We start from the raw sequence: 18,276 nt of genomic DNA on the forward strand, positions 1-18,276 counted from the left end.
ACAATGGATTCAAAGGTGGATTTACAATAAAATACCACATTACCATGTTTATTTTCATATTCTACAAATCACATCAGTAACGTACAATCCTGTGAAATACACTTAAAATTACTAAAAAATAAAATTTAAATACGTTCATTCGTAAAAATTATCATCTCCTTTTATTTTCGGCACTTCTTCTGGTAAACCTCATTAAGGAAAAAGCTTTAAAAAAGACGATGAAATGAAAAATGAGCCACAAATAGCAAAACTACATTAGAGAAATAAAGAAATTTAATAATGAAAATTACAAACGTAACAGTGAAAAATGAGTTAAAATTGTCTATAAAAAGGATATTGTTTTTCCCTCATTTCGAGTCTATCATCGTGTGACCTCTCTCTTGGATATGGTGATAAGTCCTGAATTAAAAACATGAATAAAAATATAATATAAAAAATATTGATTACTCTCGAGCGATGATGTTTCTCTCTTTGGTGGACGGGTTCCATGATTTCTCCATTTTGGTGTGAAACTTTCGCTGCTATTAAAACTAAATTAAATAAATTGTAAAGAAGAAGTAATAACGTACCTTTTTCCTCCTCTCTTCGCCTCTTCATTTCAACTTGGAGCGCTTCTTCGGTTCGATCCTGTCGAATTTGAATCTCATTAAAAAACTCTTTAAATTCGTTCTCGTTTACCCTTTTCCTTCCCAACTTCCTTTCTTTTCTCAATTCTTTTTCTTCATCACTTAATTTTTCCCTCTTTTCTTTCGCTTTGCCTGACCGTTCTTTTTTGTCCGTTTTCTCTAACATGTAATCGAGTTGCTGTAGTTTCCTCTCTTCGTGTTTCGAACTCTGCAGACAACCAGGGGTACTGCATTAGACGTGCGGGTTGAGACAGTGTTGCACAATAGCAGCCTCCGCTGGCGCTTGCTTTGTACTAGCTGTCAACTCGACTTGCTTTTTGGCACAACACCAATTAAATCTCTATAGTTTTATAACAGGTAAGTGGTCATTAGGTGCATTTGAGCGTGCATCGGATTTTGTTTTTTCTTGAATTACATTCGTCTAAATAATTCCATCTTCCACTGTCTCTATTGCACAAAAAAGTCACGCAGTTTCAGAGCATTCAGATTTTGCTACAATAAATTAACTTATTTTCCCAACTACGAGAACATCTTCCCAATTCTCTTCGTTTTCTTTCGATTCTTCCAGCCGTTGAGTCATTTACAAGAAATTTCGGTTGAATCTCCTTTCCATTTCTGACCCTAACATTCTTAAATTGCACATACATACGCTTCAGAGATCAGTAATTAGGAAAAAAATATTAGTTTATTGCAGGTAATCAAATACCGAAACCTGTGACCCCTTCATGGTTCTCAATGAAGACAATGGATACGTAACACAAATTAAAAAAAAAAAAAACGAAATAGAAATAATTGAATTCATGTTTAAAATAAAAAGAACTATAAAACAGAAGAAACCGAAATAAAAAAATGTAAATACCAGAAAAACAAAAATACGAAATAATGATAGTATGTAGATTTAAAAATTAAAAAAAGTACAAGTTTAATTTTGCAAATGCAAAATGCGAAAAGAACAAAGGAAAATGCCAAACTTTGGTCAAAATGATGACAACATACGGAAGTCTATTTTTAAATAACTATTAATGGCAAAGTAGAAAATAAAGCGACCATTTTTAATAAAAATATTCCTAAAATAAGTTTGTGATGCATAGATATTACCATAAAAAATTCGATTTGTCAAAACGAGAGTTCACAAATTTAAATAGTTAGTGACACCAAAAATCTTTTATAAACAAAAGTATGTAAGTATGGACTATTTTACACCATTAAAATGCTTCAAATGTTTATTATATAGGTGTCTCAAAATTTTCGCTACGGATACCTAAAGACTAGGATACGACACGATGTAAAACAAAACGTCCCCGTTTTCGATAGTTCCGTTAGCGAGGCCAGATAGCGCAGTTGTTCCTTTCCCGTTCAAGTTTTAATTTAAAAAAATGGCTGTATTTACATAACGGTGAGCAAAACGCAAATAAAGGCAGATAGAACATTAAATTCTCCATAATAATAAGAGATAAAGGTAATGCAAAAATTTTGTTGAAAACTAAATTAAAAAAAATTTCAAACATTGAGCAATTTGCGCCCAGTCTCATATTTTTGAAAATGCTACGAATACGGTTAAAGATACAAGAAAAATATAAAAAAGAAAGTTGTAGAGAATGAAATTTCCAAAAAAAAAGCGACAAATACGGCTCATTTTTACCGGTGGTCAAGAGACAGAAAATTAATTTAAACCTAAACGGTTGAAGATCGAGATATGGTCTCTAATTTAATTCTCTATAATTTTGTTTATTACACTTTTTTTGTATCTTCAACCGTATTCGCAAAAATATCGAAAACAGTATTAAAAATAAATTATAAACAATTATCAGTTTGCGTTACTAGTTAATAGTTTTAAGAACGCTTCGAATATGGTTAAAGATACAAAAAAGTGTAAGAAACAAAACTGTAGAGAATAAAATTTTCTAAAAAAAGGCCGCGACACCATATCTTCAACGGTTTAGGTTTAAATTCCTTTAAAGTGTTCCCCCCCCCGGCACTCAATCACCAGTAAAAATGAAACGAATCCGTCGCTTGAGCGGCTTTGAACGTCTTTGAGGCCTAAACCATTAAAAATAGAGGTATGGTTTAAATTTAAATTAATTAAAAACGATTTGAAACTGAGACGGTAAAACGTCGTACTACTTTTTTTGGGTTCAAAAAATCAAGCAATTTTGTATCTCGTTTCGTCTCCTAGTATGTAGTTGTCCGTAATTCGCGCACTTCCTTGAAAAGGAGTAATTGGGTAGTCCCCCACAGTACTGAAAAAATGTTTAAAAGATTCTGATATTGAGATATATTTTTTAACGTTTGACATATTTTTTATGTCTATTTAATGATACTGATAATCTTGCATATGTTTTATTATAATTATTTAGCAAAAGTACAAAAATTTTGCCAATAAAAGCCACAAAAACACTAAACAGAGTTACAATTTAAGATACCGCTTCCTTGTTTCTTCTTCTAATAGCCTGTAGCAAAAAAAATTGGAAAATTATATGTCCAACAGAAATAAATAGTCAAAGTGCAAGATTTAAACTCTCATAACTTCGAAATTTTTATAGATAGTTTTTTTTTTAACATTTGTCTTGTTGTCTAGGGCATCGTCCGATGATACAGTGTCACGGAGATGCGCGATTTTCCGGACACCTATACTGTTTGACAATTTTTTTTCATGTGCTATGACGCACAACAACAGTTTTTAGTTCCTGGGTAATTTGAACTTTTGATCAATTTAGATCAGACTAAAAACACAGGATAAAGAATGAAAATTTTATCTGCACAAACTAAAAAACGTCGTATTTAGTTCTCTTCCTCACCGTTTGAAATGATTCGTTTCAGAACATCCAGTGGCATAATACGGATTTTTTAATATTTTTATTAACATTTCTAAAATGAAGGAGTAGGAATATGGAACAGCAAGCTTCAAAATAACAGAAAAACGTGATTAAATAGACGTCTTAAGATAATAAAAAAAATTCTTTACAATAATACAATAAATACGTCAGTAGTTTTGGTGACTCAATAAAAAATATTTATGTATAAAAACCATTTGCTAATTAAGGAATGCATTAAAAGAATTCCTTATTAAATCAATACAAGCTCTTTAATATTTCAACAAAACATTTCGTCTAACAACAACAAAAACATGCATAGTTTGCACCTTACGAAACAGAAATAATTACCAATATCAGAAACAAATCTAAAATAATTTTGCAAAACAGAAAACCAATTTGGAAGCAATTTCAATATAAATAAAATTATTTATAGAATGTAATTCAATAAAAGGAGCTGCACGTCACCAGAGAAACGCCGTATTTAATCCGGAACCTACCTGTAACTGGCTTCCCATCCCAAAACTATTAACAAAATGGAAGATTGGGCTGATTGCAGACTGTCCCTTACACAAGTGTCACTTTTTGCCACTCTTACATAAATGAATCTTCATGCACCTTCGCACGTTGTAAAAATTCGAAATTCTTGCTTCTTCTTCACAATTCAACCATTCCAATTCATGACATTTCCCGATCTTCATCGACGAGATCACTCCAACATTACTCCGGCGATTTTAGAAATCGATTTAAACGACAAACTTCTTCGGAATTATTTACATAACGTTGTTACGACAATTTGAATTTCGGCCTAATCCCCCATTCATTTAACGACAATTGTGATTTGATTTGTTTAAACGGCAATTGTGAGAAGAACCCGGTGATGAAAAACAAAAATTTGTGCAGGACTTGGTGACAACCATCGAAATTAGCAAAAAGTTTCTCGAACACACAAAGCACTCGAGTCTACAACACTTTTTTTGCGACAGATTTAAAACACTTTAACGGCACGATTATGAGAAAACGTTCAGCCCAATCTCCCAGTGTCGGACAAAGAAAATACCAGAGAGGGTATTCGAACCCTGAAATCTGCATCGTTGTTACGTCACTCCGATACTAACCTTCAAAGAAGAACCATCCATTTTTCTTCTTTTAACATCTATACAAAAATAAATTAATCAAAATTCCTAACATGAAGCCAAGTATTATACCTCTATCGGTCTCGGGCTCTTGACTATGTCTTCCCATACCGCTTGACCCATTATTACTACCACTCAACCCGATTTCTCGTTCGTCGCGGACTTCTCTGTAGTAGTGACTTCCTCTTTCGTCATAATATCTTTCCACTTGTCTATCGCTTGAATATCGCATTTCATCTTTCGGACTTATGTCAGAATAGCGCTCCTCCTACAATTCACCCAAAATAACCCTCGAACAACAAAAAACTCAAAGAAATTACTCGATATTGTCGTTCTTCCTGTTTTGCTAATTTCTCTTCTTTACGTTCTCTACGCTTTTCTCTTTCACGTTCTTTCTCAAAATCGTCACGTTTTTCTTCCCTTCTGTGTTTCTCCCTGGGTTCCTCTTTATAAGGCCTTTCGGGTCGTTCCCACCTAATTAAAAAGAAGCACTCAAATGGGAAAATTTCTACGAAAATAAAAATACTAACGCGTTATAATCGCCAGAGCCTTGAGATCCTTGAGACATCCTTGAAACGACTTTAAGATCCTCCACTTTAATTTTTTTCTCGCTTTTGTCCTTCATTTCTTCTAAAATAATTACAATGAGTGGTTTCAAACAAATTAAAACACAAAAAATACCTTTAACTTCACCGTTATGTTTACTAGAACTTGCCTCACTCTTAGTTTCATGACTTTTAACAATCTAAAAATTACAATGTGATGACAATAATTTGGTTGATTTTAGAATACCTACCTTTTCTTTCTCCACCAAAATATGGAAATCGCTTTCTTTCACCATATGCCCACTCATAATCCTCTGTTTCAACAACCCCAAATAACTACTGGACAAAGTAAACAAATCTTGTCTATTATTTTTTTCCTCGTCTCGCACTTTCTCTATCCGTTTTTCGATAAACTGTCCGACCTTTTGTAACACAGGGAAAAATGGAATGATCTTAATTAAGATAATTAACGAATTCCTGATTTGTACGTAATCCTTCGAATCTAAGCAAGTTACCATAGCCTTTGCTAGTTTATAGTGCCATTTGTGACAAACGTGCCTGTAATTCTCATAACCGACATTATCCAAATTGTCGGCATGTTGATTATTTAAACGATATTTAGTAACAAAACCTGGATAATTGGCACATTCTTTTTCGAATAACTCTTTCGACTTGTGCCACCGCATCACTGTCTCGAGCATTGCGTAGAGAAATCGGCCATAACGCATTGCTTCATTCTCCGTACACGAAGTAATCGAATAAGTAACATCGCAAAACAGCTAAACAAACCGAGATAAACCAACAAATCGACACAAAAATATCACACTTACCCTGTCATAGCACAAAAGTGTCGAAAAATTCGGTGTCTTCAACATATGAATCACGTGAACAAACTTTGCACAATACACCGCATCAATAGATGTAAAAGTGCATCTGGGGAACAAACACAACTGCAAAAACCTTGTTATTGTTTCATTTTTGGCCGATTTCGCCGATCTTGACAAAAACCAACTATCCTTCTCTTGTTTCAACCTATACATTACTTTCTCCACGTGTTCATGTTGTTTCTTCTTTTCGTCTTGTAGTTTCTCGACTAAGGTCAAGTAACGTTCTTGTTCTTTTTTACCTTTATTGTTACTCGATTCTATCGTTGTTAAAGATTGTTGACGGGTCTTATTTATAACTTGTTGGTACGTTTCATCAGGTACGTAAAGGTCATACATGGTCAAAGACCAAAAGGTCGATAAAAATTGAGGAGAAATGTCCTCCCAGATTTTCGTTGGATGAAGAGGAATAATGGATTTATGAACGGGTTCCATGACTTCGTTCACGGCCTCAAAATATTTCTGGTTTTTCACGTTCGTCGAGAGTTTCTTGTAGTTGGAGTCTGATTTTCGTAGTTGGTCGTATTTTATCTAGGAAGGCAAATTTTCTCAAAAACTGGTGAAAACTAAACTGGCTACTCACATTTATGGCATGATTGAACATAGGCCTCGCCAGAAAAAACGCAACTTCATTTGGAATATGATAATCCAAAAGCATGCTTTGTATACTTGGCAACTTATTAACATATTCATCAACTGAAAGAGAAGACCCCAGAAAAGTTCCAAACTGTACTAGAGTGTCTTGACACTGATCGGCTAATTTCCCAACTAATTTCAAATGATTTTTCTGTGTTTCTCTATAGACCACACAATAATTCTGTTGAGCCATCAATAAACATAAAGCTACAGCGAGATTATGTTCAGACATTGCTTCTTTAAGTCTAAGCGATGATTTCTTAGTATTACGAACTTGACTCAAATATCCAGCCTAAACATAAATTGTCAAAATTTCAATTTGAGAAAATAATCATCATTACCTCAGCTTTCAAAAGTTCGCCCCCAGCCATAGCATTCACTTGTTCCATCGTCAAGTCTTCGGCGGCTTCAACGCCTGCCATTTTTTGAACGATTTCTTTTAAAATTAGCAAATCCAAACTAAAACCATTCATTAATCCACAACCGAAACACATAGAAGTAAAATATACCTTTTTTGTGCTTTAAGTTGGTTTGCCACATATTGCAAAAGCCCAGTCAATTCTATGATGTATTTTTTATAAACAGCGCCACAAAAACTCGAAAGGCTTTGTAGCCACGTTGAAATCGAGGTACTATCATGTTTCACTCTTTTCTTATCGGCGTTTGCTAAACATTCAACTAGACAAAAACCCAAAACGTCGTACGACAAACTTGTCAGGTATTTCAGCGAGTCGACGACTGGATGGATCAAATTGCTATAAACTTGAATTTGGAGTAAAATATAATCGAAAAGAAATCCGGGTGAACAGTGAGTGAGTTTGCCAATGAGGCGGCCCACAGGCTTGATGTTTTCTTTACTGACACGTTTCATAATATTTTTGATTTGTTTTTCCGAGTCTCCGCGTTTTCGTAACAAGTCGGGATATAGCGAATACGTCTCGTTTTTCCAACGGCTGTAAAGACAGTACCTATTCTGATATGGGTAGAGTTTGAGGACCGTCCACACTTCCTCTGCTATACAACAGTTGCAATCCATGTATGAAAGTGACGACAGTATTGTCGTATCCAACAATGTTAAAATATCGTAATATAATGTATCACCAGAGGGACAAGGCGCTTTTGACGATTCAACTCCATAGGAATTTAACGCCGCTTTCGAAATTCTTATCACTTTATACATAAGAACGGGATCAAAACGTAACGAAGCTCCTAAAGTAATCAACATAGGTATAGCATGATCTCTAAGCTCCAAGAATGAAGTTGCTTGTTTGGGGCTAAGAGGATTTTCATGACGGGGGATAGGTTTTCCTTTAATTTTTGGTCCCAACTTACAGAATCTATAAAATCCAATGTAGAAACTTAAATGGAGAACTTCTCTAAACTTACTCTCGGTAAACAGGTTCAATAATGCAATGCAACAATTTGCAAAGTGCTAACGCGATCGGTTGGAATGATAGTGCGTAGTGCTCAGGCAGGCGATTTATTAAATTCTTCGCGTTGTTCCAATCACCCACTAAAAGTAAAGCTTCGCATAGACCCAACTTTTGATTTGCATTATATTTTTCCATGAGGTTTTCGGGCTCTTCAGGTGTTTCTTCTTTTTCCTTGTTATTTATAGAGATCACTTGCAACTTACGGACGTACTCTTTTGCATCTTTCATAGCTTTATCACACTCCTTAAACATGACTTTATCTTCAGGCGTTAACTAGAAATTTATCATGAGCTAAACTCTTAAAAAATCAATTGATTACCCAAAGATAAATATCGTCCAGTGATATAATATTATGTTGTAATAATTGCGCCGTTAATATGTACAGAGATCGTGGAACATTAGCTTCACTGCTTCTCAAAAAAGTGAATTTCGATGCTAAAACTTCACTCACGATTTTCGGGTCTTTCATATACGAACATATTAGAGGAACAAAGATTCGCGCGTCTTTTGGTTTATTTTCAAAACTCTCTAAAATAATATCTAGGACTCTATTAGGGTCGAGGTTGAAGCAACCAATTAACGACTGAACAATGTCTAGAACGTCTTCATGACTGGTATTCTCGCCGAACTCCTGATTTAATTCCGTTTGCAATTTTGCAAAACCTTCACATTCCTCGCGAAATAAATTAAATTTGCGTTGTTTGTAACTAAAAAATAAAATTTATCCTTAGCAATAATATTAATTAAATATTTCGTGAAATAATATGACGTTTAAAATGCTTAGAAGAAAATTAATTGAAGTGGCCTCGTTTGTTTTTATGAATTCACCGTTATTTGGTAGGTCTCAATATGTTTCCAATTTTCAATACATATATCAAACACATTAACATTATGTAATAAAAAGAAAACAAAACCGTTTCTTTAACAACGAACAATTGCATTGTAATCTGTTGTGTTTTAATTAAGTCAAAACACTTACTGTTCTAAAGTTTTTACTCTAGACATGGTAATATGCTAATTTCAAACTATTGCCATTTAACAATAAAAAACTGTATCACACAGTTGTTAGCATCATCCAAAATCTCAAATATTGACCTGTTTGAGACAGTCTTAATGCACTTACTCTAGCACGACAGTGAAAAACTATTTTGTACTCCAAAATAATTTTTCTGTATATTGTGCAGTACTAAGACAGCAGTATACTTACTATAATTTTGTTTTCACTTTAATGAACTTTGAATAAAACGTCTTGTTTTTCAAGATACCCACTTCTTGTAACGTGTCTATTTCTAACCGTTCCTTTAACAATTGATCTGAAAGCAACTGAATTTTCTAAAAATTAGAACACATCCAAGTATTTGACTAAATACTTTACCTTTTCGCATTCTTTAATAATGGAACACAAATTGTTCCTTTCTTTTGAATCGTCATTACTGTTATCTGGTATGCAGGAAGAGTCTGTAATACTTAAAACATCTAATATTACTGAAGGTACATCAGGATGTAGAGACTGCAAAAAAAAACTCACAATAAAGATTTCTGTCACTTTAATTACAACAAACTTACAACAAGTTCCTGGAGTGTTGAAACAACAGTTTCTACTTTTAACTGCCCTTTTAGTCCTTTGTCAATCAACATATTTATGTTGGTTATAAGCTTTGAAACTTTTCCTCCATTTTCGTCAAAAACCGGTGATTTTGTCTCATCTTTTAATAACTGCATACATGTTCTAACACTGAAATAAACAGAGAGTCCAGTTTTTATTACTTATATTAAAGGGACAAGTGTAAAATCAACAATACATAAAAGTGTGGACATTGACTCGTGTTTGCGTATTCCACATGTAATAACACATGAAACGAAAGCAAATTTCGAGCAAATGAACTATACCACATTAATTTATTTAAATGTGCACTTACAACTCTGTTTTTCCGGATCTATCCCAACTTTTCCAAACATCGTTACTAACAACACCTGCCATTTTTAGCAACCAAGCATCATTTTTCTCCGAACATGGGTGACTTCGGGTTGACAACCGTCAACACCAAAATCCCTAGATTTTTGAAAATTGGACTAAAACACACTAAAAAATGACACATTTAAGCAAAATGTCAACTTTTCGGAATTGTGGTTAACAATAGTCGAAATTTTCAATTTTTAACTGTTACTTTGTTGTAATTGCATTTTTTCGGTTGCAGGTATGAAACTGTTGAGGTTTTACACCTGAGTGAATAATATTTACGCTTTAATTAGAGTTTTAGTATTTTTGGTAAATTGGGAATGGACCGCAAATTTTTGAATACAAGGTTGCTGCAAGGTATCACGCGAGTCGCTATCAACCAACAAAAAATTTGCGTTTGTAAAATGTGGACGCATGCGTTGTGAAATCTTCAGTATAGAAACGAGAATGGAAGAGGGTGCAGGTGAAGCTGTTACAGAGCTACTAAGTGGGGTAGATTTCGAAAATACTAAACACCAAAAGGTCATTTCGAACGGATACGGCCCGTACTCGGGCAGCTTCGCAAATGGATATACGGTAAATATTTATTTCTAGATAGTCGGCACGTTTTCCGGCTTTTTGGGTGGCTCATCAAGCTATTAACATTTCATTAGTGCTGACCAAATGAAATTGATCTTTATTATCAATAATTTATTATTATCCTTGCAGTGTATCAATAAAAGGAATGGGTACAGAGGATCTGAGCAGAATGGACATGTGCTGGTAATTAAATATTGGCCTACATTTTTCTGAATCTCATTGTATTTATTTTTCAGGCATCCTCTGATGAAGAATGCACCTCCAAAAAGGGACCAATAAAAAACGTGAGTCTATTTTTACGCCGACAAAATTATTTATTGCTACTTTATTAAGTCGCAGCGTGTTTATTTTTCTTAAAAAATTCCAACAACGCAACGATTTCAGTGAATATTTTTGATTTAAATTTTCTAAGAACGCGATGAGCCATACTTATCTATACTATAGAGATTAAGTAACACGAATTTTCAGATAAGGATGAAACAAATATTACAGCATTACACATTTACTTTCACCTTCATAGTATAATCCAAGCATTTATTTTCAATAAACTTAATTGTTTTTTTATTATTCTAATGTTTATTCTTGATTAGAATATATATTAGCTGCATAAACATAATCTCTACCACGTGTTTACAACGTATAAACACGTAAAATTTGATAATTGTTAGTTTTCCAGTAGTTCAACTCATAAGACGGCTAATAACACACACTAAAAATGTAATCGTTAACATTAAAGCTTTTATTTTGTGAGATAATTCTCTCAACATGTGCACACATTCATTATTTGACCCAGAAAATCACTCGGAAAATTTAAATCTGCATGCGCCAAGTAGTAAAATATTCCTCCTTGGAGATCAACAAATAATTCACTTATGATTTTCGACATTGAAAACATTTAACGAGGTGCACACAGTTTATTTCCTCTACGTGTAAATGTTTGCATTGCGGTACTATCACTCAAGATTACATTTTTATTTTATTAATTAATTAATATTATCATAGTTTTTTTTTCACATTTGAATATTTACATTAAACTTTGAATGTTAATTGTGATAAATGTTTCTTGTTACCAAAGGTTTTTATTTTTTTTTAAATTTTTATCTTTATTTTTACTTATGTTACTTTGTATACAACATCAGGTTTGATAAAAGAAAGAACTATACTTTTCACTTATATGACATGGGTTATCATACGTTTTTGCATTTTTTTTTTACAAAATATCGGTCTTTATCATTCGTTATACCTACTCATTTATATAAAACATTGTCATTGAGTTGTATTATTTGAAGGTCAAAACATGTTCATAAAGTTAATTAGAAATTTTGGGTAGTTTTTACGACTTTTTGTTTTCGTTTATTAAAGTGGCTATCAACACTACAATTTTATGTCTTCCCATTAATCATTTACAAATATAAAATATTTAATTCCTTTTCTCTCAGTTACATTCAAAACGTTGCATTATTGCAAACGGACACAATTTAAGTATTAAAATAAAAAATTGAATACTCTGAGATAACCAACCAAAAACTATAGTAAAAATGGTCATACGCGACTTGTGAAATGAATAAGGTAAGTTCGGAAATCTAATTTCGAGTTTTTTCATTTATGAAAAATAATAATGATAGCTGGACACATAATACGATTAGTGAGATAAGAGATCTCGATTTGACAAGGCAAATAATGATTCATTTCGTACCAAATATCGAGTACATTACTGATAACATCAAAATTTCTGATTTTCATGCTTACTATTCTCTTATTTAATCAAACAAACATTCTTGGTTTGTCTTCGTATAAAAATATCTATTTTAATTCCAGAGATACATAAAAAGTACTTTAAAGGAACCGACACCAAAAACACGAATTTTGAAAGAATCCTTCGAGCCACCGACGCTTCTTACCGCGGCATTAACACACATTAGTTTCTACATTTTGATGTTTCTGGGATATTTGAGTCAAGCATTGTTTCCACCAAAGATAGTTAAAGAGAAAAATAGAGATGGGTATCTTCCCTTATTCGATAGATTTGCAAGTTTTTACTCGCGATATGTCTACAGAAGAATACGGGATTGTTGGAATTACCCCATCTGCAGTGTGCCAGGGAATGAAGTGGTTTTGAAAAATAGAGTCACTAATGACAACGGATGGACCTTCGAGTGAGTTTGCATAATTTTATATTAAAATGTTTTTGACGGAATAAAACATTTTTTTTTTAATTTTCGCCAGGTTCACCGGCTCTAAAACCAAATGCTTGAACTTGGCGTCGTACAATTATCTCGGTTTTGCGGAAAATTCCGGCCCCTGTGCCGAGTTTGCAATCGAGTCGATTTACAAATATGGAGTGACCACCGGTGGCACTAGACAGCAATACGGTACTTGTGACTTACACGTCGAACTGGAAAAGTTAACAGCGGAATTTTTGGGCGTCGAAGATGCAATTACATTCGGAATGGGCTTTGCAACAAACGCACTCAACATTCCAACATTGTTATCACCAGGTTGTCTCGTTATCAGCGACGAGAAAAACCACGCTTCTCTCATCTTGGGAATACGTTTACCCGGAGCCACCGTCAAAGTTTTCAAACATAACGGTTAATCGAATTGGCTGGAGTCGATTTATTGATAATGAAATTTTTATAGATGTCAAACATCTGGAGCAAATCCTTCGCGAAAGCATCTACAAAGGTCAGCCGAATCAAGGAGGTGTGTACAAGCCGTGGAAGAAAATTCTGATTGTGGTCGAAGGTGTTTATAGTATGGAGGGCACAATTGTTCGTTTACCTGAGATAATAGCACTTAAAAAGAAGTACAAAGCTTATTTATATTTAGATGAAGCGCATAGTATCGGTGCAATGGGCAAACACGGCCGAGGCATCGTTGATTATTTCGGTTGTGATCCTAAAGATATAGATATTCTAATGGGGACTTTCACTAAAAGTTTTGGATCAGCTGGGGGCTACATAGCTGGAACCAAAGAATTGATAGATTTTTTGCGGAAAAATAGTTTTGCTTCGAAGCATGCCTGGGCAATGGCGCCACCTGTAGCTGCTCAAATCATCGCTGTTTTGAAGATACTTATGGGCCGAGACGGTACTAATGAAGGACAGAAGAGGATCGAAACGCTGGCACGGAATACGCGATATTTTAGGAGAAGGATTGAACAAATGGGGATTATTATACATGGAAATGAGGATTCGCCGGTTGTCCCTATTCTTGTTTACCTCTACTCGAAGATTGCGTGAGTGGGTTTTGATTGGTTGGGGTTATAAATGGATTTTTTGGTTGCAGTGCTATGGTCAGGACTTTGATTAAGGAAAAAATTGCAACGGTCGGTGTCGGATATCCGGCGACGCCGTTGATGGAAGGCCGAATAAGGATCTGTCTATCAGCAGCACATACCAAAGAACAACTAGACTACGCCTTGGATGTTATCGAGAAAGTCGCAGATGAGTTAGGATTGAAATATTCGCGCAAACCGATCAATCCCGAACCTATCGATTATGACAAAATCAAGGTGTATGTCGATTAAGTTTTGAATCAAATTTATAGCTTAATTACGTCTGCTTGTTAAAAATTTTGATACATAGGCAAAATATTTTTTTATTGAATTTTTGATGGTTGAGAACTTTTATAAACCTTTATTACAGTTTATACAAATTTTGTGTACATTGTATATTACAATGTCCTTAACATACCTAATCCATAATTTTACGTTTGAGTTGAATTGTTTAACTTAATGTAATAGTCATCTAGTTTTTGTTTGTAAACTGTTTTATTTATTTTTTATTTATACCACTAGCGCATATTCAGACACCGCTCTACTTGCAGATGAATTTCAGTATTGACTAAATTAAGGCACAATTACAGTATTAACCAAATTTCTGCTTTTTATAGAATTCAATGACTTAAAGAACATATCAAGTTATAGTTACAGTCATAGTCGCTTGTTAGACTACTTACACTAGAAATTAATGCTAAACAAGCTAAGACACATTCGTTTTACTTTAATTAATTATCCGTAGTGTGTTTTTGTCAATTTTAAGGATAATGGTCATTCATTCCAGTTTTATTTTTGCTGAAATCCTACTTATTTTTATATTTTATTGCAATTTTTTCTATTTTAACCGTGTTGTGTTTTCTACACCTTGCTGTTATTGTTAAAGATTAATCTAATAAATCTTTACATAAACAACTCTAATTATTTTACAAAAAAATCTAAAATTACTTTTTAAAAAATTTCTCAACTTTGTCAGTGTCGCCAACATCTAAAAGTATGGTAATCTTCTCATGAAAATGATTGTTAAAAAAAACATGAAATGTAGATATTTATTTATACACACATGTTAACATAATTATATCATTACTAAACTGTTGAATAATAATTATTTATTCATGAGAAGAATAAATTACTTATGACCTTGACAAAGATGCCTGACATGTAGATGGCGCCAAAAAGAAGCGAAACACAAACAAGCCGATTGAAATAATAGAAAATAAAATATCGTTTCTACTAAATATTCACCATATTTACTTTACAAATCATTTTGAGATAAGTATTGCTCCTCAACGTAATTAGAAATGAGTTCGGCAAGCAAGGTGAGTATATGAAATAATCCTAAATAAGTGAGGTTATGCGTCCAGATACTGGCTGAGTTTAAGATAAATTTTACACATTTCGTGATAATTTTAAGGTGGGTGAGATTTTTACGGCCGCAGGTCAAGCTTTTAACAGACTGGGGGACCTCACTATGCAATTACACCCCAATGTAGAGTCTCAATCAGGGTAAGTTGCATTGTTGGGAAAGATTCAAGTTTTGACTCTTTTGATCCAGCAAATGGACCGATGAAGAAATTGAGATGCTTAGACAGGTAGTTAAACAATTTTCCGATGGTTTAAATCAAATTAGTGAACATATTAAGCGGCGGACAGTGTAAGTCATCCCAATTTCTTCATTTCTGGAGATTTTTATTTCAAGGGGTTTTGTTTAGGTCACAGATTAGGACGGCATTAAAGAAGAAAGCGTTTGAAGACGCGGGGTTACCAGTAAGACAGCTGAATACAGTTACCCAACAGAATGTGCAACCACCAATGATTAAATCGGAAGTTACTTTAAATATGTTAAATGCAGCTGAATCAGAAGTTGATGTGGAAGGGTTACATGAAGAGGTTAAACTGGAGTTTGATGGGGCAAATGAGGAGGTATCGTCGTAAATAAATTAACTATATAGTTTTTCTGCAATTTTTCTTGTAATTAAATTATTTTAAATAATAAACTGAACAACATGAAGCGCTTTTATTTCCTGAATTATCCAAAACAGTTACTACAAGATTTTATTGTTCAAAATCACAATTTTACACCGAGTAAACTATAGTTAAAATGATGAATACGAAACAAAAAAAGCAGAAAGTTATCCGGTCTATTGCCGCTGCTAACAAAATCCAATCTTGCTGTATGGACATTTTATTTGATGATTTTATTATGTGGTGTTCGTCTCCACTATTATTTTCGTCAAAATCGGTTACTTGGTGGTCGCGCATTTCTTCAGCTGTGACTCTGTGAGACGTCATTGACGACTAAAACAAATTACGTATTAATTAGTAAGAATTGTAGCAGTTTCACCTGTTGAATATAAGTTTGCAGCCCTAGCATTTTTCCAAATGTTCCAGTTAACGGTTGTTTAATAATCCAGGGTAGTGGTGAACTGTGTTTAGTTCTCGATAACCAAATTACTATTACCGAAGTGATTATTGAAAATCCGACTACGTATAAACAACTACTGTAAAATAATACTGAAAGTGAAATTAAAAAAAAATGTGTGACTATTTTTTGTATAGTTTTACCAATTAAGGGTGTGTGTGTACCCATAGTGGGAATCTTCTGTGTGAAATACAACATAAATAAACAAATAATCAAAGCCGTACAACCATTCAGAATAAGTTTTTCGCCTGCTTGTGGTGGCAGCCAAAAATTTACTAATACTAAAATTATCACAACTGAAAAAAAAAATTATTGTTGTTTATTATTAAGTCGATAAGTGTTACCGAAAGCTGGTGTAACAATAAGGGCTTTATAGGAGGGCGAAATTCGACTGAGAGAAAGATCGACTGTAATATCCGGATAAGGACTTGGACAACAAGGGTAATATTTTAAATTCTTTTTTAAGGACGTGTCAACTATATTCCATTCCGAATTTTCAATCAAAAGTTCCAGCTGTAAATACTTTTTCAAACAAATAAATACCCATTTTTTTGTTGTTACCTTTACTCCTTCGTTATTTGGAAGGTCAATGTCTATTTGATCCCCATTATACGTCCACGATCCAAAAATCATTTCACACTGTTGTGTATCAAAAGGCCAATATTTCAAATTTAAATTGCATAAAACACTAAACTGTGCCGGTGGAACCCACAAAACATCCCCATCTTCGTAAACAATACAATTAACATTACCATAATGAGTAATTCCAGAACTTGTTGCACTATTGTATAAAAATATATCAGGTTGCCAAATTTCATGATCGGCTAAATTGAGTGTTGTAAGTCCGCCGTAATTTGTCGAATTCCATCTTAGCTTCTCGTCTTTCCAACTCTAAAATGATTTTCCAGTAATAGCATTGATTTTAATTTATTCAAATACCAAACGTATCCACGAATGGACCACAAGTGTCGATTTAAATTCATTAAGTTCGATGTGTCTTATTGTTAAACCAAAGACGACTTTAGTTGTGTTGTAGTGTTGTGCTGGCCTTGCAAATTTATCATAATTAAGCAGGAGGTCTTGTCTTAACTTATCAGTGACAGTGGAATTCCATATGGGTTGTGGCCCCAGTTCTGCAAGATAATAAACCGATTAAACTGTCAAGTTTGTTTTGTTCTTTTTAGTTATCGCCCAAGTGGTCTACATCCTGAGAGAGTTTATAAAATCACTTACTATTTTTAAAATGTTTGAAATTTTGCTATCTAAAACCCGGCGCCGCCACCATTTTTCTCTAATCCACTCACACTTTTTTGTAAAAAGTTAAAACTCACAAAGTAAGAACTAAAAATGTAAACACATCAAATTTTGGGTTTAGTGTAAAAATCAAGTGAAATTTATTTAATTATTTATCGATTTGATAGTTTCAAAAACAAGCAATGTGATTGGTTGAAAAAAGTGTTGCTTGACAGGGTGAAACAACTAATTAAGTCTCATTGCGACGAGAAAGTTACAAATCATTCTTACTTCTGGTGGTAAATCCTGCGAATGCTACATCCGGTCCCCAAAAACCACACACCACAATCATCAACTTCAGTATGTTTGCCATTCTACGAGACTAAATCATACTGAAGTTCTCCGAGATGATGATCGTTCATTGAACATCACTAACTTTATTTGATAAGTGCTTCCTGCAACGGACGTTCTTATCTTTTGTCGCCTACAACTGGTGCAAGGTTACTGTAATTGCCACTCTTGTCTTCCCTACTCGTGCATTACTTAAATTGATTCTATTACCAATATGCAGTCATGTGACTGAAATTATTTAAATTGTAGTGCACCCACAACATTTAACTCTTGTAACTAGTTACGCAATAAAGAAATGAAACAAACTTTTTCTTTCAAAATAATTTTTACTAACAGATTACTCAAATTAGAAACATTACAATTATCTACATAACTATAATC

The 18,276-nt window shown here is 33.7% G+C and overlaps 4 protein-coding genes across 6 annotated transcripts; 2 read left to right on the forward strand and 2 right to left on the reverse strand.

Moving 5' to 3' along the window:
* Positions 1 to 32: 32 nt before the first annotated feature.
* LOC123004935 (THO complex subunit 2) lies at positions 33 to 10,127 on the reverse strand. 3 transcript variants are annotated; one of them, XM_044398477.1, is made up of 21 exons: positions 9,993 to 10,127; positions 9,640 to 9,808; positions 9,449 to 9,583; positions 9,281 to 9,396; positions 8,393 to 8,780; positions 8,027 to 8,346; positions 7,150 to 7,977; positions 6,982 to 7,099; positions 6,588 to 6,932; positions 5,951 to 6,535; positions 5,372 to 5,899; positions 5,257 to 5,320; positions 5,106 to 5,202; positions 4,896 to 5,049; positions 4,648 to 4,843; positions 4,558 to 4,595; positions 679 to 834; positions 570 to 627; positions 448 to 521; positions 338 to 399; positions 33 to 182 (listed from the first exon to the last, which is right to left on the reverse strand). In XM_044398477.1, the coding sequence occupies exons 1-21, from the start codon at positions 10,052 to 10,054 to the stop codon at positions 152 to 154; spliced, it is 4,524 nt and encodes a 1,507-aa protein (XP_044254412.1). In that variant the 5' UTR covers positions 10,055 to 10,127; the 3' UTR covers positions 33 to 151. The 3 variants fall into 3 exon arrangements, with proteins under 3 accessions (XP_044254412.1, XP_044254413.1, XP_044254411.1); XM_044398478.1 differs by having other exon boundaries at positions 448 to 518; positions 5,106 to 5,205; XM_044398476.1 differs by having other exon boundaries at positions 5,106 to 5,205.
* A 40-nt stretch (positions 10,128 to 10,167) lies between these two features.
* LOC123004898 (serine palmitoyltransferase 2-like) lies at positions 10,168 to 14,804 on the forward strand. Its single transcript, XM_044398413.1, has 8 exons — positions 10,168 to 10,271; positions 10,327 to 10,609; positions 10,742 to 10,795; positions 10,849 to 10,896; positions 12,431 to 12,768; positions 12,839 to 13,203; positions 13,253 to 13,850; positions 13,901 to 14,804. The coding sequence occupies exons 2-8, from the start codon at positions 10,448 to 10,450 to the stop codon at positions 14,139 to 14,141; spliced, it is 1,806 nt and encodes a 601-aa protein (XP_044254348.1). The 5' UTR covers positions 10,168 to 10,271; positions 10,327 to 10,447; the 3' UTR covers positions 14,142 to 14,804.
* A 239-nt stretch (positions 14,805 to 15,043) lies between these two features.
* On the forward strand, positions 15,044 to 15,900 carry LOC123004707 (chromatin complexes subunit BAP18). The gene is made up of 4 exons (XM_044398101.1): positions 15,044 to 15,208; positions 15,304 to 15,395; positions 15,445 to 15,543; positions 15,602 to 15,900. The coding sequence occupies exons 1-4, from the start codon at positions 15,191 to 15,193 to the stop codon at positions 15,822 to 15,824; spliced, it is 432 nt and encodes a 143-aa protein (XP_044254036.1). The 5' UTR covers positions 15,044 to 15,190; the 3' UTR covers positions 15,825 to 15,900.
* LOC123004706 (acetylcholine receptor subunit alpha-type acr-16-like) lies at positions 15,892 to 18,017 on the reverse strand. Its single transcript, XM_044398100.1, has 7 exons — positions 17,836 to 18,017; positions 17,251 to 17,444; positions 16,873 to 17,202; positions 16,656 to 16,824; positions 16,455 to 16,607; positions 16,234 to 16,403; positions 15,892 to 16,187 (listed from the first exon to the last, which is right to left on the reverse strand). The coding sequence occupies exons 1-7, from the start codon at positions 17,915 to 17,917 to the stop codon at positions 15,966 to 15,968; spliced, it is 1,320 nt and encodes a 439-aa protein (XP_044254035.1). The 5' UTR covers positions 17,918 to 18,017; the 3' UTR covers positions 15,892 to 15,965.
* Positions 18,018 to 18,276: the final 259 nt, after the last annotated feature.

Source organism: Tribolium madens, unplaced genomic scaffold, assembly GCF_015345945.1.
Source record: "Tribolium madens isolate multiple individuals breed KSU strain unplaced genomic scaffold, Tmad_KSU_1.1 Scaffold_20;HRSCAF=117;Tcas5.2_LG4, whole genome shotgun sequence".
NCBI classification, from domain to species: domain Eukaryota; kingdom Metazoa; phylum Arthropoda; class Insecta; order Coleoptera; family Tenebrionidae; genus Tribolium; species Tribolium madens.

Excerpts from the sequence above, each read along its gene's own strand:
- LOC123004935 (XM_044398476.1), bottom strand. The coding sequence starts at position 10,054 with ATGGCAGGTGTTGTTAGTAACGATGTTTGGAAAAGTTGGGATAGATCC. Across the intron at positions 9,584-9,639 it reads CAACACTCCAGGAACTTGTT|TCTCTACATCCTGATGTACC; the intron begins GTAAGTTTGTTG and ends TTTTTTTTGCAG. Across the intron at positions 7,100-7,149 it reads CAACTTAAAGCACAAAAAAG|TTTGGATTTGCTAATTTTAA; the intron begins GTATATTTTACT and ends GAATGGTTTTAG.
- LOC123004898 (XM_044398413.1), top strand. The coding sequence starts at position 10,448 with ATGCGTTGTGAAATCTTCAGTATAGAAACGAGAATGGAAGAGGGTGCA. Across the intron at positions 10,897-12,430 it reads AAAAGGGACCAATAAAAAAC|AGATACATAAAAAGTACTTT; the intron begins GTGAGTCTATTT and ends TTTTAATTCCAG. Across the intron at positions 13,204-13,252 it reads CAAAGTTTTCAAACATAACG|ATGTCAAACATCTGGAGCAA; the intron begins GTTAATCGAATT and ends AAATTTTTATAG.
- LOC123004707 (XM_044398101.1), top strand. Across the intron at positions 15,396-15,444 it reads AATGTAGAGTCTCAATCAGG|CAAATGGACCGATGAAGAAA; the intron begins GTAAGTTGCATT and ends CTTTTGATCCAG. Across the intron at positions 15,544-15,601 it reads CATATTAAGCGGCGGACAGT|GTCACAGATTAGGACGGCAT; the intron begins GTAAGTCATCCC and ends GGTTTTGTTTAG.
- LOC123004706 (XM_044398100.1), bottom strand. The coding sequence starts at position 17,917 with ATGGCAAACATACTGAAGTTGATGATTGTGGTGTGTGGTTTTTGGGGA. Across the intron at positions 16,825-16,872 it reads CAAATAACGAAGGAGTAAAG|CTGGAACTTTTGATTGAAAA; the intron begins GTAACAACAAAA and ends AAGTATTTACAG. Across the intron at positions 16,188-16,233 it reads TGCAAACTTATATTCAACAG|TCGTCAATGACGTCTCACAG; the intron begins GTGAAACTGCTA and ends AATTTGTTTTAG.